Source organism: Mandrillus leucophaeus, unplaced genomic scaffold (genome assembly GCF_000951045.1).
Source record: "Mandrillus leucophaeus isolate KB7577 unplaced genomic scaffold, Mleu.le_1.0 Scaffold4, whole genome shotgun sequence".
Taxonomy (NCBI): domain Eukaryota; kingdom Metazoa; phylum Chordata; class Mammalia; order Primates; family Cercopithecidae; genus Mandrillus; species Mandrillus leucophaeus.
The window spans coordinates 10,132,095-10,153,343 of NW_012104253.1; the positions used below are offsets into that span (position 1 = coordinate 10,132,095).

The window sequence follows — 21,249 nt, forward strand, 5'->3', positions numbered from 1 at the left end:
GTGGAGTGGAGTGGAGTGGAGTGGAGGTATGGAGTGGAGTGGAGTGGAGTGGAGAAGTGGAGTGGAGTGGAGGAGTGGAGTGGAGTGGAGTGGAGTGGAGTGGAGGAGTGGAGTGGAGTGGAGGTGTGGAGTGGAGGAGTAGAGTGGAGTGGAGGAGTGGAGTAGAATGGAATAGAGTCAACTGGAGTGGAGTAGAGTGGAATGGAATGGAATGGAATGGAATAAAATGGGGTAGAGTGGAATAGAAAGAATAGAATAGAATAGAATAGAATAGAATAGAATAGAATAGAATAGAATAGAATAGAATAGAATATCTTGGAAAGCGGATGCATAGGAGCTTCTGAACCCACCTCAGACACCTGGATATTTGTGTGGTTACTGATGCCGGACAGGTCAGCGTGGGAGGTGAAGACATTACTGATCCCCAGCTTGGGAAGGACTTTATCCAGCTGATAGGAGCCCTCAATGGAGAATTTGGGAAGGTAAAGCTCGAGCTGCCTAGAAAAGGAAAAGGAGTTTTCTTAGACTGCTCTAGGGCATTGGCACACTGAGCTTCACCCCTTGGCTTCATAATGCACTGGATTCTTAGTTTTGATGCTTTATAAAAAGGACTCCTTATCCCAAGGAACAATGGTGATTATGGATCCTCTGGCCTCTTGTCTAGGATGAGCCTCCCCTTGCTCTGGACTTGGACATGGGCTGCCCCAGAGGTCTCTGCCCACTCTGGCACCACCCTAAGGAGCCCAGCTTCCAGCCCTTGTCCCTCCAACTGGGCTAGGACCCCAGGACCTGGATGTCACAGGATGCCTCTGGGCTTGAAGGCAGCTCCTTGGCTGGGTGAGTCCTTCCCACCAGTGCTGTGTGGCCCTGGTAGGGCGTGTGTGTCTCCCTGGGGCTGTATGGAGTTAGGCTGGCCCTGGGGTAGTCTGAAAGTACCTCTTTTTGAACATCTTAAGCCACTTCCTCAATGTTTTCTCGCTCAGTCCATTCTCCACCTGCTGCATCTTTCCCTCACTGGGGAGAATGAACAAAGCCGTGGCATTGCCTTGGTAGGGGACCCCCACCACCCTGCAGGAGAGGTTCCGGTCCAGGAGGTAGTGATACTGGTCCTCGCGGCTCATCATGGGTACCCGCACCACAGTCTCTGGGGTCACGTAGAAGTCTTGCTCTTGGGTGCCTTTGTGGTTGAAGCTTGTCTCCCACTTAGCTAAAGATGAAAAGAAAGAAAAATGAAAAAGAATTTTGTGGAAGAATTAGAAATTCTCAGCTGCAAATAAAAGGAGTGAAGACAGTAAAGATAGCCAGCAGAGACCATCTTTATGGCAGCCTCAGAGCAGTGACTGTTGAACCTTTTGAATGTCAAGGCAAGTCCTTTTATAACATTGGGCCCATTCTCGGACTTTTCATAGGGCTTTTCCTTCCACATCTGCAAAACAAGGAGGTTGGTTTTCACATCTTCAGAGGCCCTGGACCCCTAATGTTCTTTGATTCTCTAACGTTTTACTCAAGGCCAAATCTCCAAGTGAAGAGGGTAAAAAATGTGACTGGCCATGAATGCTACCTGATATCTGGGTGAGCTTCTCTGTTTGCACTTTCTTCCCAATATTTTAATTTAAGTTTTAGAGAGAAGTTCGTATGGATCCTGGAAACGAATGCTTTTTCCCATTGGGAAGTCTTCAATGACCCTTCTCTTACCTTCTTATGGAAACTTCTGAACAAAATGCTACAAGTGATTGCTTCCAACTTCTTTTATTTTATTTTATTTTATTTTATTTTATTTTATTTTATTTATTTGAGATGGAGTCTCGTTCTGTAACCTAGGCTGGAATTCAGTGGCACAATTTTGGCTCTCTACAGCCCCCATCTCCCAGGTTCAAGCGATTCTCCTGCCTCAGCCTCCCAAGTAGCTGGAATTACAGGCGCCCATCACCACGCCTGGCTAATTTCTGTAATTTTTAAGTAGAGACGGGGTTTCACTATGTTGGCCAGGCTGGTCTCGAACTCCTGACTTCAGGTGAGCTGCCCATCTCGGCCTCCTAAAGTGTTGGGATTACAGGCATGAGCCACCACGCCTGGCCTGTTTCCAACTTCTTCATTGTTATCAAAGGAAGACCCCATCCAATACCGTCCTTAGCTTATTTCCCAGTTGTCCTCAGCAATCTGGTGTAATGGGGACCGCCCTGCACCAGGGGATAGGAAATCTCAGAGTCCAAGTTCGACACTCACTGCTGCGGTCTCAATGTGTGTGTCCCCACATTGTTCATATGTTGAAACCTAACCCTGAGGTGGTGGTATTAGGACGGGGGGCCTTTGAGAGTTGATTAGTTCGTAGGGGTAGAGCTGTCATGAACAGGATCGGTGTCCTTACAAAAGAGACCACAGAGAGCTGCCTTGCTCCTTCGAGCAAGGACATACTGAGAAGACACCGTCATGAACCAAGGAACGGGCACTGCATCTGCCAGTGCCTTGATCCTGGACTTCTCAACCTCCAGAACTATGAGAAATAAATGTTTGTTGTTGCTAAGCCACCCAGTTTACGGTATTTTGTTATAGCCACCCAAATGGCCAAAGATACTCATGATCTGTGACCACAGGAAGGGGAGGTGTTAACAATTTGCCTTCCTTCCCAACCCTTCCCACTCTCTCCTCTCCTCTCCTCCTCTCTATCCACTCTTGCTTTCCTCAGGGTCAGCACCTGGCAGGAGCTGCAGACGCGAACAGAAATGCTTACAAGGAGTGTCGGGGAGATAAGCAGAGGTCAGCTCTTACTGAGGAGTCCGGAGGAGGCATTTCAGAGGAAGAAGCATTTGTCTGAGGGAGTCTTGGCCTCCATGAGGGCAGAGGGGCCAGGATCTGGGGCATATGGGGGACTGGGAAATGCCCTCTAAGCCCTTCTGGGGTCCGTGTCCTGCCCTGAGTGGCTGAGGTGTTGGTGTCTTTGTTATGGTGGCCACAATGGGTTCATGCTTCGGAGCCTGTATGAACACTGGGGCTTCAGATGATCCCAGGGGCCCAAAGACAGCAGTCAGTTCTTCCTCCATGGAGGAAACAGCATCTCAGGCTCACTAACCCCATCCACAGAGAGAAGGCACTCATCTTACCTTCTCTGGCTACTTGTTTACTTAATTTTTCTCAGCAGGCGCCCGAAATAACTTAATCTACTCCCCGTCCTTTATGTATGTGAGGGAATTGGGAATTCTTTAGAAAAAAGGAGCAGAAAAGCCAGAGAAAGCACAGGTTTGGGCCCAAGGTCCTTACCTTTAAAGAAGATGTAATTCACCATGACCATGACCGCGTTGCTGTCGAGGTTCTTAAGCAAGTCCACAATCTTGCCCTTCGTTTGCTTTGCCACATAATCATTGATCTGCTTCAGGGCTCCCGCAGAGTCCCCAAAGTTGGTGGGGAAAGAGTCTGCCAGGTACAGCGTCTTCATGGCACTCATGAAGGTGTCCTGCACGTCCACCACCAGGTCGGTGAAAAGGGCGTTGCCGAGGCTCAGCTGGAAGCCATCTCGGGGCTGGTTGAGCTCCTGCAGGAGCTGCTGAAAGCCTCTGTGCAGCTGCTCCTCTGAGCTTTTCTGGAGGTCGAGGCCCAGGCCCTCCAGGATCTGCCTCTTTGTGCTGGACCCAGCCCCCAGGGAGAGCATGGCCAGGCTCACGGAGATGCTCACAGGGGAGAAGAAGACGTTCTGGCTGGGGGCAGCAGAAGCCAAGGCCCTGTAGAGGTCGAACGTAAAGTCCCTTCTGCTGCTGGGGGCCACTGTGGCACCTACATGGAGGTCCTTGACTCTCTTCTTCGTCTCCCGGGGGTGGTGGCGGTGAAGGGAGGCCTCCTGAGGGCTGAGGAGCACCAGGCACAAGAGGAGGAAGAGCTGCATGGCGGCTGTCCTTTGTTCTGAAAGGGAAAGAAGGTGTCCTCAGAGAGGGGTGGGGCTGGTCCAGGCACTGACTTTCCAGAGATATCCCCACCAAACACTCAATGGGTAGGTTTGGTCCATTCAGCTTCAAAGAGAAGGGATGGCACCCCCGAGACTGAGGATGAGGGTTTACACAGGGCGGCAGTGGCTCCAGGACAAAGATTTAGGGACGATGGGGAGAGGAAGGAGGGAGAGGAGGTGCACACCGAAGGCAGAGGCCCGGCTGCCAGGGCAGGAACCCTCCCCGCCCATCCACATCAAGGGACACATTTTGGAGGATGGGACATGGAGGGAGAGGATTCCCCCTGCTCTGCTTTGTCTCATCAGCATCTCGAGGTTACCAGGGAACTAAGTTGCTTCCATGTGAGCTTCTGGCCTTCACTCTGGTGTCCTGGTTTGGCACATGGCAGGGCCCTGTGGTCCTTCTATGAACTCAGACCAGCTACGCGCCTGGGGCCATCAGCACTGCAGGCCTTGCCCTGTTCATTCAGCACACATGGAGTGAGCATCCACCCCGGGGTAGGCAGGATACCAGGATGCCAACTGTCCCTTTCTCCTTCCCCCAGGGGCTGCTCCATGCCACTCTTGTCTCACAGAGAGACACCTTCTCCTCCTAAGGGAATTCTGCCTGCCCTCTTCATGTGAGCATCTCCACCGTCCTCCTGTTCTGGGCTGAATTGTGCCCCCCAAAACGCATATGCTGAAGTCCTAACCTTCAATACCCCAGAATGTGACTATATTTAGAGATAGGGCTTTTAAAGAGGGGACTGAGTTAGGATGAGGTCACTAGAGTGGGCCCTAACCCAATATGACTATGTCCTTACACAAAAATTAAAAAGAGATCAGGATAGAGACACGCACAGAGGGAAGACCAGGTGAAGACAGTGAGAAGGCAGCCACCTGTGAGCCAAGAAGAAGGGCCGTGGACGGAACAAATCCTGCCGGTGCCTAAGCCTCAGACTTCCAGCTTCTGGAGTTGTAAAGAAAGAAATTGCTGTTGTTGAAGCCCCCTAGCCTGTGAGACTTTGTGACGGCAGCCCGTGCAGGCAAAGACATCTCTTCATCTTCTAGACGAGGAGGCATTCATCTTTGACTCTAGAGCTTCTCAGGGGGACCTTTGTGGGGTCTCCCATCACTCCTGACGTGGCCTTTGCCTTCAATCCTCCTCTTCCTCCCTCCACTTCACCCAGGAGCTGTTTCTGTGTCCATGCTTCCCCATCTGGCTACGGGTAGAAGTCTTGCCTCCTCCCTCCGAAGTAGGAAACAGCCCAGGCTCTGAAGCCGCTGCCAGGGTTCAGATCTCAGCCCTGCTGTCTCCTTGCAGTGAGATTTTGGGCAAGTCAGTTACACCCTGAGCCACTCCCCACAACTGTAAGACAGTGATGATAGCAGCACCTCCACCCTGAGCCACTCTCCACAACTGTAAGACAGTGATGATAGCAGCACCTCCACCCTGAGCCACTCTCCACAACTGTAAGACAGTGATGATAATGGCACCTCCACCACGGGGTGCTTGGGGGCACATGCTGTGGAAGGATAAGCAGTAGGCATGGCAGTTTCTGGCAAAAGCCCCATCTGAGGCCCCCATATTCTCAACTGTATCATAGGGTATGTGCTTTACACACACCCACACACAAACACAAACACACACACTTGTGAGCCTGGCAGCACCCGGGGCAGCTAATTATCAGGTGCAGAGGGCCTGCCTGGCTTGTGATGTGAGCTTTGCCCTGTGTGTCACCTTGGAGGGAATCCCTTTCTGCTGGGCTCTCTCTATGGGCACCATGTCGTCGGGGCTCCCAGATCCCCACCAGGCAGGGGCAGCCTGTCACAGCATCCCATGACCCAAATAAAATCAAACTCCAAAGGGCCCCAAACAGCTGCGTGGGAAATCGCTTGCAGAGTGGCCATGGGGCTCAGCAGTGGAGAGAGAATGGTCTCAGGAATTGGGCAGGCTTGGACTGCAGGCCTGTCTTTAAGTGAAGCTGAATAACTCCAGCAGGGCACCCTTGCCAGTCCAGCCTCCAAATTGCGCCTTGAGCTCCCTCTGAGAAGGAGGCTCATGTAGAAGGTTCTGCCTGCAGAACCGAACCTGGCACCGAACCCAGCAGCCGTAGCAGTTGGGCGCATTGTCCTCACCCTTTTTCAGGCACTGTGCCAACTTCTTCAGCCCCATACCACCCAGAAAGGTACGTCTTGCTGCTAGCTCTATTTTACAGATGGGTAATCCGAGGTTAGAGAGATGGAGTCTCCTGCTAACATTAGCAAAGCTTGGACTCAGGCCCGGTTACCACTCTGCCTCTACAGAGTCCTGCCTCCTCCGTTCCTGTGCTGCATCTTCCTGATTTTGAAATCCCTGACTTAGTAGCCACCAACAATAGCCCTCATCTGCAGATAATGAGTGAGCAGAGTCTGGGCTTCCCCCCGCTGACACTCCCTACCTGTTCCCACCATGGCACTTGCCTGGGGAGCTCTGAAGGACATGGGTGGGTGGTTTAATCTCTGGCTCCTCTAAATGAGTCTATTTGGCAGCACAATATGGTCCCTCCTGCCAAGTGTTGGAACCAGCCATGTATGGAGATGCTGCTAAAGAAACAATGTGGCTCAACCCCCCACAGAGTCACACTGAGCTGATAATTTCGAGAACAGTTTCAGAAGCAGGGGAGTTTCCTTCTTGGATAGAGCCCAGGGGCAGCTGACCAGAGAGTCCCAGTGAGGCCCTGGCCTAAATTCTCTCATCTATGCAACTGCTAGGTCACCCTGGGCAAGCCTCACCCTTTCTGGGCCTCAGTTTCTTCATCTGCAGTCTGCCGTGTGCTGTGGACACCCCTTCAGGACCCCCGCCCCCTGCCAAGCACTAGAGATCCGATGGGGAGGAGCTGCTTCTCCGGGTGCCTTTATATATGCACTGAGTCTCCCCCAGGGTCTGTTCGGAGAGGGCCCCAGGTTCACTTAGGCTCTCCTGGGCTATACGTTTGAGACCCAGAAATCTTGCTCCCTCTGGGCCCACTGTCTCTATCTTTTAGTAAAACCACTAATTATTAAAGACCTACTAAACACTCCATAAATATTACTATGTTTAGCCTTCACCAAAAGTAAGCTCTCTATTTTACAGAGTTTTCCAAAAGTAAACTCACTCTGTTTTACAGATTGAATAGACCGAGGCTAAGTGAAGTAGAAAAGCTTGTTCCAGTTACTGAGTGATGGAACCAGAATTAAAATCCGGGTTCCTCTGACTCGTGCACAGTCTATCTCTGAGTGGCTCTGAGGAGTGATACCTCGTTCCTCCTCGACCTCACCTCCTGGTATCCTCAGGCGGTTCACCTGTATTAGCCCATTTATACTTCTCCACAGTAACATGGAGGTGGTATCATTATCCTAACAGTGCAAAAGAAGAAACAGAGAATCAGAGAGGTGGCTCCAAGAGGCAGTGGAGTCCTCAGTGCTTGTTTTACGTTTCTTAGTTTCAAAGCCCCGGGTTTGCCATCACACTCTTGGGCCTCTGGTGGAAATATATGGCTTTGACAGAGACAGGTGAAGCCCTAGGAGCCTCCCATCCCCCAGACCAGCTTCCACCGAGTGCCTTGAGAGTCTGGTCAGGCTGCCCCTCTCCTGGTCCCTGCCTTTAGTGTTTCTGCAGAGGGAAGAGAGGGGATCAGTCAAGTTCATCTGTCATCTCAGGCCAAGGTGAATTGAGGTGGCAGGTGCTGGGGATGTGATGGGTGGGCCTTGGTCAGCCCTCCCGCTGGCCCCCACCATCCATGAAGCCCAAGTCTGCTGACTGATATTTCCCATGTTGGGCAATGAAGTCATGCCCAGTTCTGCCCTGGACTAAGCTATGGGAACTGTGTTAGTGAGGAGGGTCTGTCCAATATCTTCTAATTACAGAGAGGGATGTGAGGCTTGGAGCCCAGGCAGAGATGAGAGACAAAGTCACAGCTTCCTCTACATCCTAAAGACCCAGGAACAGAACTTCCCAGAAGAAGTAATCTTGACTTCCTGTTCCACTCCAGCCCATCCGCAAGGCTTGTCAGTTCTATCTCCAAAACAGGTCTTAAAACTGCCGCGCCTCCCTGCCTTTCTCACTGCCCCCAATGGAATCTCCTACCATCTTCCCCTGGGCTACCCCAGTAGCTTCCTTTCTTTGCCCTGCAAGGCTTTCTATATACAGCATATAAAAGAATCTCCTTCAATCATAAATATGGTCACAGCACTTCCTCACCTAAGAAACTCATGGACAACTCCTGTGTTTCGGATAAATGCTAACTTTGATCTGTGCTCTAACCCACAAGGGCTCCTGCGATCTGGCTCTACCTGGCCTGGACCTGCTCTGCCCTGGATCACCAGATACCCCCAGGCTCACTTTTCCCAGTTTCTCAAATGCAGCAAGTTCTGTCCTAACCCTGGGCCTTTGCACACCTTCCCTCTCTACTGGAACCCTCCCCTGACCTTTCTCACCAAGGCCAACTTCTGCACAGGCTGCAGGCCTTTGCTTAAATGTCACTTCTTTGCAATACCTTATCACACTGGACCTTTTCCCCTTCCACAGCTATTCTCTGGAACGGTGCCTTGACTGTTTCTCTCAAAGCTCCTTCAATTACACATATGCCTTTATATATGCATTTGTCATTGACATTTTTCATCCCAGCCTCTCTCTGCATGGGACCCTCATCTGTGCTGCTCTCACCTTCAGGAACTTGCAGTCATGAGAGATGCTCCATACACTTTTGTAGAATGAACGAACGAATGAATGAATGAATGAACTGACCCCTGTCTCCTTTTCTGTAATTCAGAGACATCAGACTGCAAGTTGGACACTGAGCAGTGGAAAAAGCCAGGCTAGCCACCCAGAGCTGAGCTCTCTCCGCCCCGGGGCTCACTTGCCAGGTGACCTTGAACAACTCCCTCCCTGTCTCTCAGCTCTGGCTTCCTTTTATTTCTTTATTAAAACCGCTTGATTGAGACATGACTGCTATTCACAAAGTTGCACATATTTAATGTCTACAACCTGACAAGTTTGGAGATGAGTCTACATCTGTCACTTATCATCACCGTCAACACCATGAACACGTCCGTCACCACTAGGCATCTGCCGCCTGTATTCTTCATGCTTCGGTTTCCTGATCTATAAGCAAGGACACTGGCCCAAGGAAGTGGTTTCCCCTTTTATTGCTGCGTATCTGGCCAAAAGCCCTACCCTGAGAAAAACAAAAAATTCTGCTTACTTTATTTTTACATTTTGTTCATTTAACAAACTGCCAAATGGTTACTGTCTCTCATGAGCAGCTGCCACGATCGGCCTGGGTGGCAGCCTCCAGGCAAGATGCCCTTATCTCAGGGAAGCAGATAATATTAGATCATTGTTCCTCATTTCCAAAGGCCCAAGACTCCAGGCACAGAAAACAACAGAAGCTGCCATTTACTGAGCACTTCCTATCCAGCTGACATTTTGTCCCCACAGCCTTATTTCAGGGTCTCTCAACCTTGATCCTGTTGACCTTTTCAACAGGATGATGCTTTGTGATCTTGTCCTGAGCATTGTGGGATCATCAGCAGCATCGCTGGCCTCTAGATGCCACTAACCCCCATCCCCCTTCCAGTTGTGGAAACCAAATGTGTCTGCAGACACGGCCAGATGTGCTGAGTGAGAGCACCCGCTGTATTTAATCTTCAGTCACACCATCCAAAGGGTATAATTATTTCCATCTTACCTATGAGGAAACAGAGGCTCTGCCAGAGTTAGTGTGGAGCATAAGGTCACAGAGCTCAGGGGACCCACTCACCTCTGCTGCCTTGGATATCTGAAACTGCAGAGGTGAGACTCCTTCAGAGCTTTGCAGCCCCCAAACCCCAAAACTCTAGAGTCCATCCTTTCCTCGCCTCACATGCCCTCAAGCCCACGGGACCTCCCGCTAAGGCATCTGTACTTACTGTGTCCTGTAGCCAAGCGTGCACACAGTGGAGGTGGCAGTCCCTCTGGCTCAGGAAAGGGCAGAGGGCTGGCTGGATTGCAGCCAGCATTTGTCACTGACCATAGCCGGCCCTGTCTCCACCCCTCCCTAGCCCCGCCCCAGGCCAGCCCTTTCCTTTCCTGGCAGGTTTCCAGCCAGCAGGCCTGCCTGCAGACGCAGCTGCTTGCTCCAGAGGCTTTGACCACGATGCACACTCACTGCCCCCTAAGACTTACGCCACCAACCAGGCCACCATTTGCCTGGAATGGCATGGGCACTCCTGAGAGACAAGACCAAAGAGCCTGTCCGTTGTTGGTATTCCAGAGACAGGGAAAGGGACAGCTCCAGCAAACCCTCTCTTTTTCCAGGCACTATTCCTTGGTTTACTGCAGTGAATTTCTTGTAGATTAGTGGGGGCATAGGCTTGAGCCTGAGAGCTCCCCACAGGCCTGTGATGCTGACTGGGTCATAGATCCCAACAGCTGGATTCTAGTGGGAATGGGAGGGATTGAGAGTCCCACCATGCCTGCAATGAATGGGTCGCTGTAGCCAAGCCTGTGATTGCACCAATTACTGAATTGGGGCTCTGAAGAATGAAGGGAATTCTCAAAGTCACGCATTTAATTAGGGGCAGAGTGGGGCTGGTGCCCAGGTGGCTGACTCTCAAGCCGGTGCTTGTTGCTGAGAAAGGAGCTGCATTCAGGATTTCTATGGGCTTGGGTGGATTCTCCCTTTCTACTTTGAAATCCGGGTTCCCTAACTCAGCCACACACTCTTAAGAGTATTTCCAAGACAGCAGTGCAGGGTGCTGTCTCAAACCTGGTTATGTTTCAAGGTCCCCATGCCTGGGGGACACAGTGTGTTGTGTATGGCCGTGATCATGGAAGGTTGTGTGGCTGCAGGTGGGGTGTGGAGTTGGTAGAGCAAATCAGAGGTAATACCTGGAAAGTGATCTTGATGTTCAGCAAACACTGTCCATCAACCTTTAAGACATTTCCTCTTCCTTCTTCATGGTTTTGGGACCCAATTATGGGGCTGCTGGATATCCACAGAAATAATAAGAACTAGTATTTATTCACACTTTTAAAAAGACCACGTATTACACCAAGTGCTTTACACACATTATGTCTTTTCATCCTTACAACAATCCTTCAAGGGAGACACTGATCTCAGCCCAGTCTAGAGATGAGCACTGGGTATCTAGAGCCAAGTCCAACTATGACTACATCTCTAGAAGCATGCACAGTACTACTGGGTATCTAGAGGAAACACAATCACTACCGGGTATCTAAAGCCAGGTATGAACACTGCCACGTATCCAGAAGCAGGTGGGATTGCTACTGTAGGATATCCAGAAGCAGGCAGGATCACTACTGGATATCCAGAGGCAAGTCCTACTACTACTAGGTATCTAGCCCTTAGTTTTTGCTCAGTGCCCTCACAGTTCATTCCTGTTGAATTGGAGAGAATACAGAACCGAGCAGGTCAGGGAATCAGCCCCAAATCCCACAGTTAAAAACAGGAGGCTCTAAGAAGGGAAGCTGAGTCCCTTCTTTTTAGGGTTGGCTTTCTTCCCATTACGCCATGTAACATGAGCAAGAGTCCGTTATCTCATTGACCTAGAGATCCCTAAACCATACCTATAGGATGGAAATCAGCACCACGTACCAGTTATAGGTGAGTAATGGAACCCCAAAGATATCCGTGTCCTAATACCCAGGACCTGTGAATGTTATCTTCTATGACAAAAGGGACTTTGCAGATGTCATTAAGTTAAGGATCTTGAAGAGATTGTCGTGGATTATCCAGCTGGGTCCTAATTACAATCATTAGGATCCTTGCAAGAAAGAGGCAGGAGATTGGAGTCAGAAGAAGGTGATGTGATGGTGGAAGCAGGAGAGGAAAAGTCAATGTGATGTCCGAGCCAGGAGCTGAGGAGTGAGGAAGTTTCTAGAAGCTGGAGAAGGCGAGGAATGGATCCTCCCCTAGAGCCTCCCAGAAAGAGTGGAGCCCTGCCAATATCTTCATTCTAGCCCAGTGAGGCCTCTGGCCTCTGCAACCATGAAAGAAGAATTTTGTGTTGTCTGAGCCACTGTTTGTGATAACTTCTTAAAGCAGCCATCAGAAACTAGGGCAACACCCCCCAAATGGGTTCCAGATGAAACTACTTTGGGAAAGGTGGGCTAACCAAGGTCCTGTGGGCCGTCTCCAGCCTGTGTGTGCTGTCTGTGCTCTGACCACCCAGGAGGGAAAGACATCACGTGCCGTTTCCCAAGCTTACACCTGAAAGAATGTCTTGAGAATTTGGGGGAAAGTCTGAGGTAACTCATGACTCCCACTGCCACACGGAAAGGACTCTGAAGGAATCAGGACTGAGGCGAGTGAGTTTTGAGAGGAGAGATTTGGAAGGGGTCTCAGGGGCATGGCATCCCAGTCTATCAGTCTTCTCTGGCTGCTGTAACAAAACACCTCATGCTGGCCTGGGTTAAACACACACTGGCTTAAACAATAGAAATGTATTTTCTTACAGTTCTGGAGGCTGGAAATTAAAGCTCAAGGTGCTGTCAGGATTGGTCTCTGGTGAAGGCTCTCTGCCTGTCTTGTAGATGGTTGCCTTCACTGTCCTCCCAGGGCCTCTTCCTGGTGAGCCCACACTGGACACACACATACATGCACACACACACACATACCAAGAGAGGGAGTGGACAGAGGGAGAGAGTGAGCTCTCTGGTTTCTCTTCCTCTTCTTAAAAGGACACCAGTCTTACCAGATTAGAGTGCCACCTTATAACCTTGTTTAACTTTAATTACTCCCTAAAGGTTCAATCTCTACAAACAGTCATAACAAGTCCTACAAGCTAGGACTTCAACATAAGAAATTGCGGGAGATGCAATTCAGTCCATAACACCCAGGGTGCTTGCATAGGGTGAGCCAGTGGCCAGAATATGAGACTTTGGTGTCCTAGAGCCTAGCAGGGCATGGGAAGGGATCAAAGTGGGGAGGTGATTTCTGGGAGAAGGGCTGAGAAACCAATGCTGGCCCCTGTGATGCCTTGCCCTGCTGAGCACAGGTGCTCCTCTGCTTGGCCCTCAGCCTCCCTGCCCTCTGTTCCATGGTACTGGGCCTCATGGGGATTGAGTGAGACCAGTTCAAGGGCCTACAAGATGTCACTCAGGGCCTGGCTGATGCTTCTGCTCTGAAGTGGGGCACTGGTCTTAATCACTAGTAGGGTGACCAACCATTCCAATTTGCCTGGCACTGAGGAATTTCTGATGGTGTGGGATATTCAGTGCTAAAACTGGCAAAGACCTTGGCAAACTGGGATGGTTTGGCTACCTGAGTTATTAGGCTCTTGCCTTGTTCTGGGATCCAGCCTCTAGCTCCTGATCTAGGCCTTGTGTCTTAATAACTTTCCCATTTTTCTTGTCTTCTCAGTCTTTGTGGGGCTGTCAATCTTGCCTTAAACATCTGCTATGATCCTCCTATAATCAACCACCATGCTTCCCTCTGCCCATCATCTGCCTGCCTGCATGAGCTAAAACATACTGGTACTACCTTTCCCTTTCCCTTCCTTCCTTCTTTCCTTCCTTCTTTCCTTCCTTCCTTCCATCCATTCACCCATGCATCCACCCATTTATTCATCCATTCTTCCATCCATCCATCCATCCATCCATCCATTCATACATCCACCCCCCATCTATCCATTTTTCCATCCATCCATCCATCTATCCATCCATCCATTTATCCTTATAGCCTTCCATCCATCCTTCCTACATTTCCTCCCTCCAATATCAATGTTTATTGAGCTCTAACCATGTCCCAGAAAATACCCCTGGCCTCAAGAAAAGAGATCAATATCTCAATAGATGAACTAAAGACAGAGCGTCAATGCTCTGACACATGTCTCCACAGTAAAGACACACAGGGAGGCATGGTCCATTCTCCCGTGGTTGGAGAGAGGAATGGAATAGGAAAAGCTTTGTGAAGTTGGTGACCTTGGATCTGAGTTTTTGAACCTTGTCTAGGTTTTTATTAGCCCTGGCTGGGTGGAGAGAAGTGAACAGACAGAAGAGCTTACAGCACAGCAGCGGGAGGCTGCATTTTGGGCTGAGAGAACCACAGGAGTGATAGCAGTACAGCCTGAGGGGGTGGTGGGGCACCGGGAGCCTGTCAGAGAGGAGGAGGGGAGGACAGAGAGAAGCCAGATCAGGGCCAGATGGGGGGCTTGGAAGTCCTGCTGGGCTGGGAACCAGGGATGAACTTCATTCTGTAAGAGAAGGAAGGAGGAATTATCTTGGGCTGTCATGGGTATGGTTGCCTGGAGATCAAGACAGGACCAAGTGACACTGTTGTGGTAATCCAGGTGAGAGATGACGGTGGTGTGTGCCAAGGCACCAAGGGTGAGGCTGGACAGGAGGAGACACATTAAGGAAGGAGAATGGACCTGGTGTCAGCTGAGAGGTAGGTTTTGGAAGCCTGTATGGAGGATGATGAGTTCAGTTTTGGACCTAGTGAGCCTGAAGGGCCTGTGGTGCCTACTGGCAGAGATGACACAGGTGAATGGGTCTAAAGAGAGATTTGGAGGCAAGAACAGAAACAGGAAATAAAGTGAAGGAAGCACCTGGGATCTGGGGGCCTCCTGGGGCAAGGAGAGGACAAGAAAAGAGGATGAAGCATAGAACTCTGAGACCCTCAGCATAAGCCTGAGCAGAGAGAGAGGGAGCTCACAAAGGTGGTGATGGCTGGGAAGGAGGAGGACCAGGGCAGATAACAAGGGAGGACAAGGGATGCCACTGTCAGTGTCAGATGCAGCAGAACATTCAAGTAGATAAGGATAGTCACTGGTCCACAGAAGCCACCAGGGTGATCTAGTTGGGGAGGTAGGAGCAGGATCCCAGGGCCGGCAGGCTGAGAAGTCAAGGGGATGGTCAAGGCAGATTGCTCCTTGATGAGAAGGCTGGGAAGGAGGTGGGGCAGAGGGAGCTGTGGCTTGGAGGGAGGGATTTCCCAGGTTTGAGGGAAGAAGCTGAAAGGGAGGTTAAAGGTGGTTATTAATGGAAGGAGACTCCCCCAGGTAACAGGAGAACAAGAGAATACACAGCTGTGTGTCAAGAAGAGCAACACCTGTTCTTGTGAAATTGGAAGAAAAGAGGAATGTTAGCTTGCTAGGGCTGCCATAATTAATCACCACAAACTGGGTGGCTTGAAACAATAGGAATTCACTCACAGTTCTGGAGGCCAGAAGTCTGAATCAAGGTGCTGGTGGAGCCGTGCTCCCATTGAAGTCAATCACCCCAGGAGAGCTAAACACTTGAGCAGGTGGCTCTGAGGATGTGCGAACTTGGCTGGCCCCATTTGGTCTGTTCTCCAGCCCTGTTCAGCATCTCAGCAGCCAGACAGCCAGTCAGGGCTGGTGAGGGCTGACCTCCACCGGCCTGGTGAGGTGGCCTCATTAACTCAGTCTTGATGGGTTTAGGCCTTGGCTTAAAGGAAATTGTGTCCTTTCTAGACCACATGGTTGGCTTCATGCCCAGTTCTTGTCAAATCAGCATTCTTCTTTCAGAATAGCTGTTAACCCTATCTAAGGACCAGGTAGCTCATGGTCGATTTTTTTCCATTGACATCAAGAGCAACAAGGAGCTTTCACCTCCATAGGTGAGTTTCATGCCATAGATTATTATGTAACAATGTAGAGTAGAATGCCTTTAAATGGGGGCTCTTACTGTCTTGCCTGCCTGGGCCGCATCACTAGCAGCCCACTGTGTCTGTTTGGCTGACCTGCCCAGCTCTGGCAAGCATACCAGTTGTCACCCTCGTTCCAAAGCACACAGTTGTTACAAAAGATGAATGAGATAACAGCAGTTAACGTTTGTAAGGCACTAATGCTGAACCACTAGCTTAAGTGTTTTACATACAGGAGCTCAGCAAACACCCACGATAGGCTTATGAGTTAGGTATTGTCATCTACATTCCATAGGTGAGGGAACTGAGGCACAGAGAGACCACCCAAGTCCCTCACCTAGTGTTATGAGTTGAATTGCCCCGACCCTCCAAATTCATGTGTTGGAGCCCATAGCCGGAGTACCCCAGGATAGGACCTTATTTAGAAATATGGTCCTTGCAGATGTAATTAGTTAAAATGAGGTCATAATGGAGTAGAGTGGACCCCTACTCCAGTATTACTGGTGTTCTTTTACAAAGGAGGAATTTGGACACCAGCACTCATGAAGAAAGAACACCACAGGAGGAGGAAAGCAGAGATTGAGATGATGTTCCTACATTTAAGGGACGTTCAAGATTGCCAGAAAACGTTCAGAAGTTGGGGGAGAGGTGTGGAATAGATTCTTCCTCACTGATCTCAGATTCCTGGCCTCCAGAACTGAGAGACAATGTATTTCTGTTGGTTAAACCACACCTTTTGTGGTCCTTTCTTAGAGCAGCACTAGCAAACAAATACACTCAGTAATTGCTGGATTTCAGATTTAGATTTAAGCATCCTGGCTCCAAAGTCCAGGTTCTATACTTGGATGTTTGTGGCCTCTTGATACCTCCTGGCAAGCACTCGGCACCATCCCTTGCCCATTGCAGGTGCTCAGAGCATGGGAGCTGTTCATATTAGTTCTGCCTCTTCTTCGAGAAGGGCCTGCTCGTAGGCAGTCAGGGATGAAGCAGACCCGTGTGCCCTTCACACGCTCCATGGAGTCAGAAGCCAAGGACTCCCAGGTCTGTGTCTTCAGCGGATCCCATGTCCATCCTCCCATTTCCACTGCCACAGCTGCAGTGGATCGCTGTGCCCAGAGGACACCGCCATGTACAGGTGACGAAATTAAGACCCAAACAGGTAAAGCAATTGCCCCACAGTGCACTGTTAGTGAAGAAGCTGAGACTGCAGCCTTGTCTGAATCCAAATTTTACACTGGGGGAGGTCCCTCTGGCTTCCTGGCTAGCAGCCTGTGAAACGGTGACATATTAATAATAAGAAATACACATTTAGTCTCTGGTTCGAGTTCCTGAGACAGTGCTTCTAGCACCCTTGTAGATAGGGATACTAAGAGAATTGTTTGTTTAGTATTTGGTCTTTGACCTGATTCCTGAGAGCTTAGTAATTTCCAGAGTGAAAAGAGCATCTGATGAAGAGCTCCTGGATCCCTTGCAGTTTCTAGGGTGATAGGAACATCTTTTGTTCTAGTGAAGCAAGTCTTGGTGGGCTCCTGGGTAGGCTCATAAGGAATCTGGTTACCAGGGAAACCAACCATGGAATTAGAGGGTTGAAGCTTTCAGCCCACTCCCCTCCTCATGACCTCCCTAGATGGGGGAGAGGCTGCAGGTTGAGTTGATCACCAGTGGCCAATGATGTAATCAATCATGCCTATGTAATGAAACCTCCATAAAAACCCCAAAAAGGACAGGGTTTAGGCACTTTGGGACGGCTGAAAGCATGGAGGCTCCTGGAAGTTGGTACACTGGGAGAGGACATGGACGCTCTGTGCCCAGTACCCCACACCTGGCCCTCTGACTCTCATTTATCTGGCTGTTCATATGTATGCTTTATTAATAAAATAGACCATTAAGCATAAGTATTTCCCTGAGTGCTGTGAGCCCTCCTAGCTAATGAACTGAACCTGAGGAGGGAGTTGTGGGAACCTCGCCTTATAGCCAGTTGGTCATAAAGTATAGGTGACAGCCTACTACTTGCAACTGGCATCTGAAGTGGGGGCAGTCTAGTGCAACAGAGCCCTAAACGGATGGGATCTGATGTTATCTCCAGGTATAAAGTGTTGGAATTGAATTGAATTGAACTGCGGGACACCCAGTTAGTGTCTGCTGGACAATTTGGTGGTTGGAGAAATTCCACACACATTTTGGTGACCAGAGGTGAACTGTAGTGTTGAGAACTTGAAAAAGTTTGTTTTCTCCTATCTCAAACACAGCCAAAGCCCACTCCGTAACTAGCTGTTGAATGAAAGAATGAAAAACTGAATAAACCCATGCTGCATTTCTCTACACACCAATTTACTGTAGTCACGCAAACTTGTCACCTTCCACTAGGCTATATCACTGCCACTCACATTGGCTTTCTCTGCCCTTTCCCCCAGTTGCAAAGTACAGAAAGACCTTGTTTTTCTGCTGGAAGATAACTTCTGAACTCACAAACATGCAGGGTTCCTCCGAACGCTCACTGCTGCTATTGAGAGATATACCTCTCTAGTGGTGTAACAAGGGCTACACGAATGAGAGACCCCACAGGTGAGCAGCAATGGGAAAACTGGACTCAGGCACTGCTCTAAAGAGGCAAGATCTCCCGCATGAAGTCTTTTTAATTTTTAATTTTTTTTAACGCTCCAAAAGGGCGTTTTGAAATCTGAGGAGCTGAACTAAATATTTGTCCAATCAATTCCAGGGCCATGTCAAGGGGTGGTGATGCAGAACAAATAGTCGGTGACCTTGCTCCTGGCTCAACCTCTTCTATCCATTCATTCATTTATTCATTCGTTCATGCAACAAATACCAGTTGGGCCTCTCTCATATCCAGTTGGCACTGAGGCCAGGTGGGCTGAGGCAATGCAGGGTGAACAGGGCCCCACCTTTGAAATGTCTAATAGCGATGGTGTGGGTGGGGGCAGACATTCTTTTTTTTTTTTTTTTTTTTTTTTTGAGACGGAGTCTTGCTCTGTCGCCCAGGCTGGAGTGCAGTGGCACAATCTCGGCTTACTGCAAGCTCCGCCTCCCAGGTTCACGCCATTCTCCTCCCTCAGCCTCCCGAGTAGCTGGGACTACAGGCGCCCACCACTGCGCCCGGCTAATTTTTTCTATTTTTAGTAGAGATGGGGTTTCACCATGGTCTCGATCTCCTGACCTTGTGATCCGCCCGCCTCGGCCTCCCAAAGTGCTGGGATTACAGGCGTGAGCCACCGCACCCGGCCAGACATTCTTATCAGGTCAACCATTCTGATGGTGGGATGACAGTCTGCCTTAGGGAGCTGAAGGGTTTCTGTGAGATCTTGAGAGAGTGCAGATTCTTAGAGGTGGGACGCTATGGGAAACCTGGCAAAACAAGACTTTCTGTGACTGCAGCCACTGGGTACATGAGAGCAAGAGGAGGAACTGAGGCAGAACAGGCAGGAGGTGACCAGATCAGGGAGGGCCTTGACTGTAGATAGAGGCTTTGAACCTTATTTTGTAGGCAATACGGAGCCATCGGCTATTTTTGAGTAGTGGAGGGTTGAGATTAATCAGAATAAGGAGGCTTCACTCTCAAGGCTGAATCGAAGATGACTTGCTTCCTTTCTCTCTCCTTCATCACATCAGGGCTGCGGTCATTCAACATCACCACCCCCTGCCGTGCTGTTGCCATAGTAACCCTAGACCTTGGCCTTCTTTCAGGCTTGTCTTCCACTCTGGAATTCACTCACCCACCTGCCTCTGTGGGGGCAGAGGAGGGAGCGAGTCAGCCTGGGCCTTACTTTATTTCTTGCCTGATTGTTGAAAAACAGAATCCAACTTCCCAGAAGGCACAGGGGGAAATGAATCACTCTTTGAGCTAGCAGGTTTGCTTTTCAGCCAATAAAATCAAGGGGTAGAAACGAAGGCGTGCATTCCCCTGAGCCCCAGAGGCCTTGGGTGCCCTCAGGCATTTACTGGACAGCTTCTCCTGAGTGAAGCCCAGAGCTGGTATAACTAACTCAAAATGGCCTCACCAGGCAATTTCCTTTACAGAACATTTCCTCGTCAAGTTCTCCTGAGGCTGCACTCATGTCGAGCTCAGGGCTATGTTTTAGGGACAGGAAGGGAGAGGAACCCCTTTGGGCTTTCCCCTTCCATCTTCCTCCCTTCCGCAAGGACTTTTCCACAATACAAGAGTAGTCTGTCTATTGCTCCAAATATCGGTTTCCTGGTTTCCTGGCAGCGAGCCTATTCCTGTGGTTGCAGCACTATTTGGGCCAGGGAACCCCATGTCACACAATTACTGGAATATTTTGACTCTTAAACAATCATCAACACCGGAGGCAGCTCTCCGGCCTGTTCCCCTGGTCACCTTCTCCTTGGTGAAAATTCTGGGTTTGTGACAGTGAGACATCCCACTTGCCAGAGCCAAGAGCCTGGGCCAGCTGGGTCTTGTTCTAAAGTCCATGGCTGAGTTTTCAGTATCGGCCCTGGGCCTCCTGGACACTGAGCAAGCGCCCTAGAGTGCACATGGCAAGCAGCCACGATCCCCAAAGCCTAGAAGATTCTTTGAGCTGTTCCTAAAGTAACAGCGCCCAATCTTTCAGTCCAGGACAGACTCTGGGGGAAGATTCCGCCCCCACTAGATCTACCAAGAGAGGAGAGCTGAGAGCTGAACGCTTATTTAGAAAAACTTCCGGAAGCTCAGTTAGGAACTTCAGGCACCACTGTGGTGAGAAGGGCCTATAAATCTTCTGCCTTTTGGGAATTTCCCCTTGTGAGGATTCAGTGTCAATTTTCCTGAGTAGCGAAAGTGGCAACATGAAAAAGGTTTGGGGTCCCCAGATGGCAGTGGGATTTTGTGGAGAGACCCCCAGCTCGGAGCCTGTGGTGGCAGCACTGACTGTCAGGGCTGCTGGAATGAGAGTAATAATAATATAGCTAATGTTTGCATAGCACTGTTGTGAGACTTGACATATACAGTCACTGTTTAATCCTCCCAACAGCCCTATGAGGTCAGTAGTGTTATCATCATCCCAGTTTATAGATGAATATACTGAGGCCCAGAGACGTGAAATGACTTCCCCAGGATCACACAGCTTCTAAGGAGCACAGCTGGGACTTGAACCCAGGAATTCTGGTTTTGAATATGCTGGCAACCTGGACGCCACCGAGTGGGAGTGAAATGGCCCACCTGGCAGGAGGATCAGCGCTGATAGGAGAGCGTGTGGGAACTGTTGTGCTGGCCCTGAAGGCACAGGGTGAGCTGGGCCGAGGAAAAGGAAAGGAGGCGTCCTTCCTGGCTGGGTTGTTCCCAGCTCTAACTGTCCCGGGAACTCCGTGTCCATGGTCAAGGGCTGGAGACGGTGCTGGAACCCAGCTGCCTCTGATGTCCTGGCCACCAAGAAAACCACAGGGTCCGGCCCAGAGAAATGCATTTGCCAGACATCACCGAGGCTCAGAGCAAACAGAACCACATCCCATTCACCTGCCTTGCCCTGTGGAAGGGATGGTTTATTCTCACAGACTCTGGGTGGGTCCACTCCACATACTCAACCAGTCTGAGCTGGACCACCTGGGTCAGAAAGGTGGGGAAACTGAGGGCCAACAGGGCGAGGATTTGCCCGAAGATCCAGAGCACAGAGCCTGGATGCAAAAACAAGAGCCTCTGGGTCTGCAATGTGCTCTGTGGCCACAGCCACTGTCCTGGGAGAGCCA

General features: G+C 50.1%; 1 protein-coding gene across 2 annotated transcripts in view; it reads right to left on the bottom strand.

The window, feature by feature from the left end:
* Nucleotides 1-9,970, bottom strand: part of SERPINA5 (serpin peptidase inhibitor, clade A (alpha-1 antiproteinase, antitrypsin), member 5) — a 13,536-nt gene extending 3,566 nt beyond the window's left edge. The window contains exons 1-5 of one of the 2 annotated variants that reach the window (XM_011991690.1): nt 9,848-9,970; nt 9,628-9,723; nt 3,259-3,894; nt 937-1,207; nt 351-498 (exon numbers count right to left, since the gene is read on the bottom strand). In XM_011991690.1, the coding sequence (XP_011847080.1) occupies nt 351-498; nt 937-1,207; nt 3,259-3,877 (1,038 nt within the window). In that variant the 5' untranslated portion in view covers nt 3,878-3,894; nt 9,628-9,723; nt 9,848-9,970. The remainder of the gene's footprint in view (nt 1-350; nt 499-936; nt 1,208-3,258; nt 3,895-9,627; nt 9,724-9,847) is intronic. The other variant, XM_011991691.1, reaches the window with a different exon arrangement.
* Nucleotides 9,971-21,249: the final 11,279 nt, after the last annotated feature.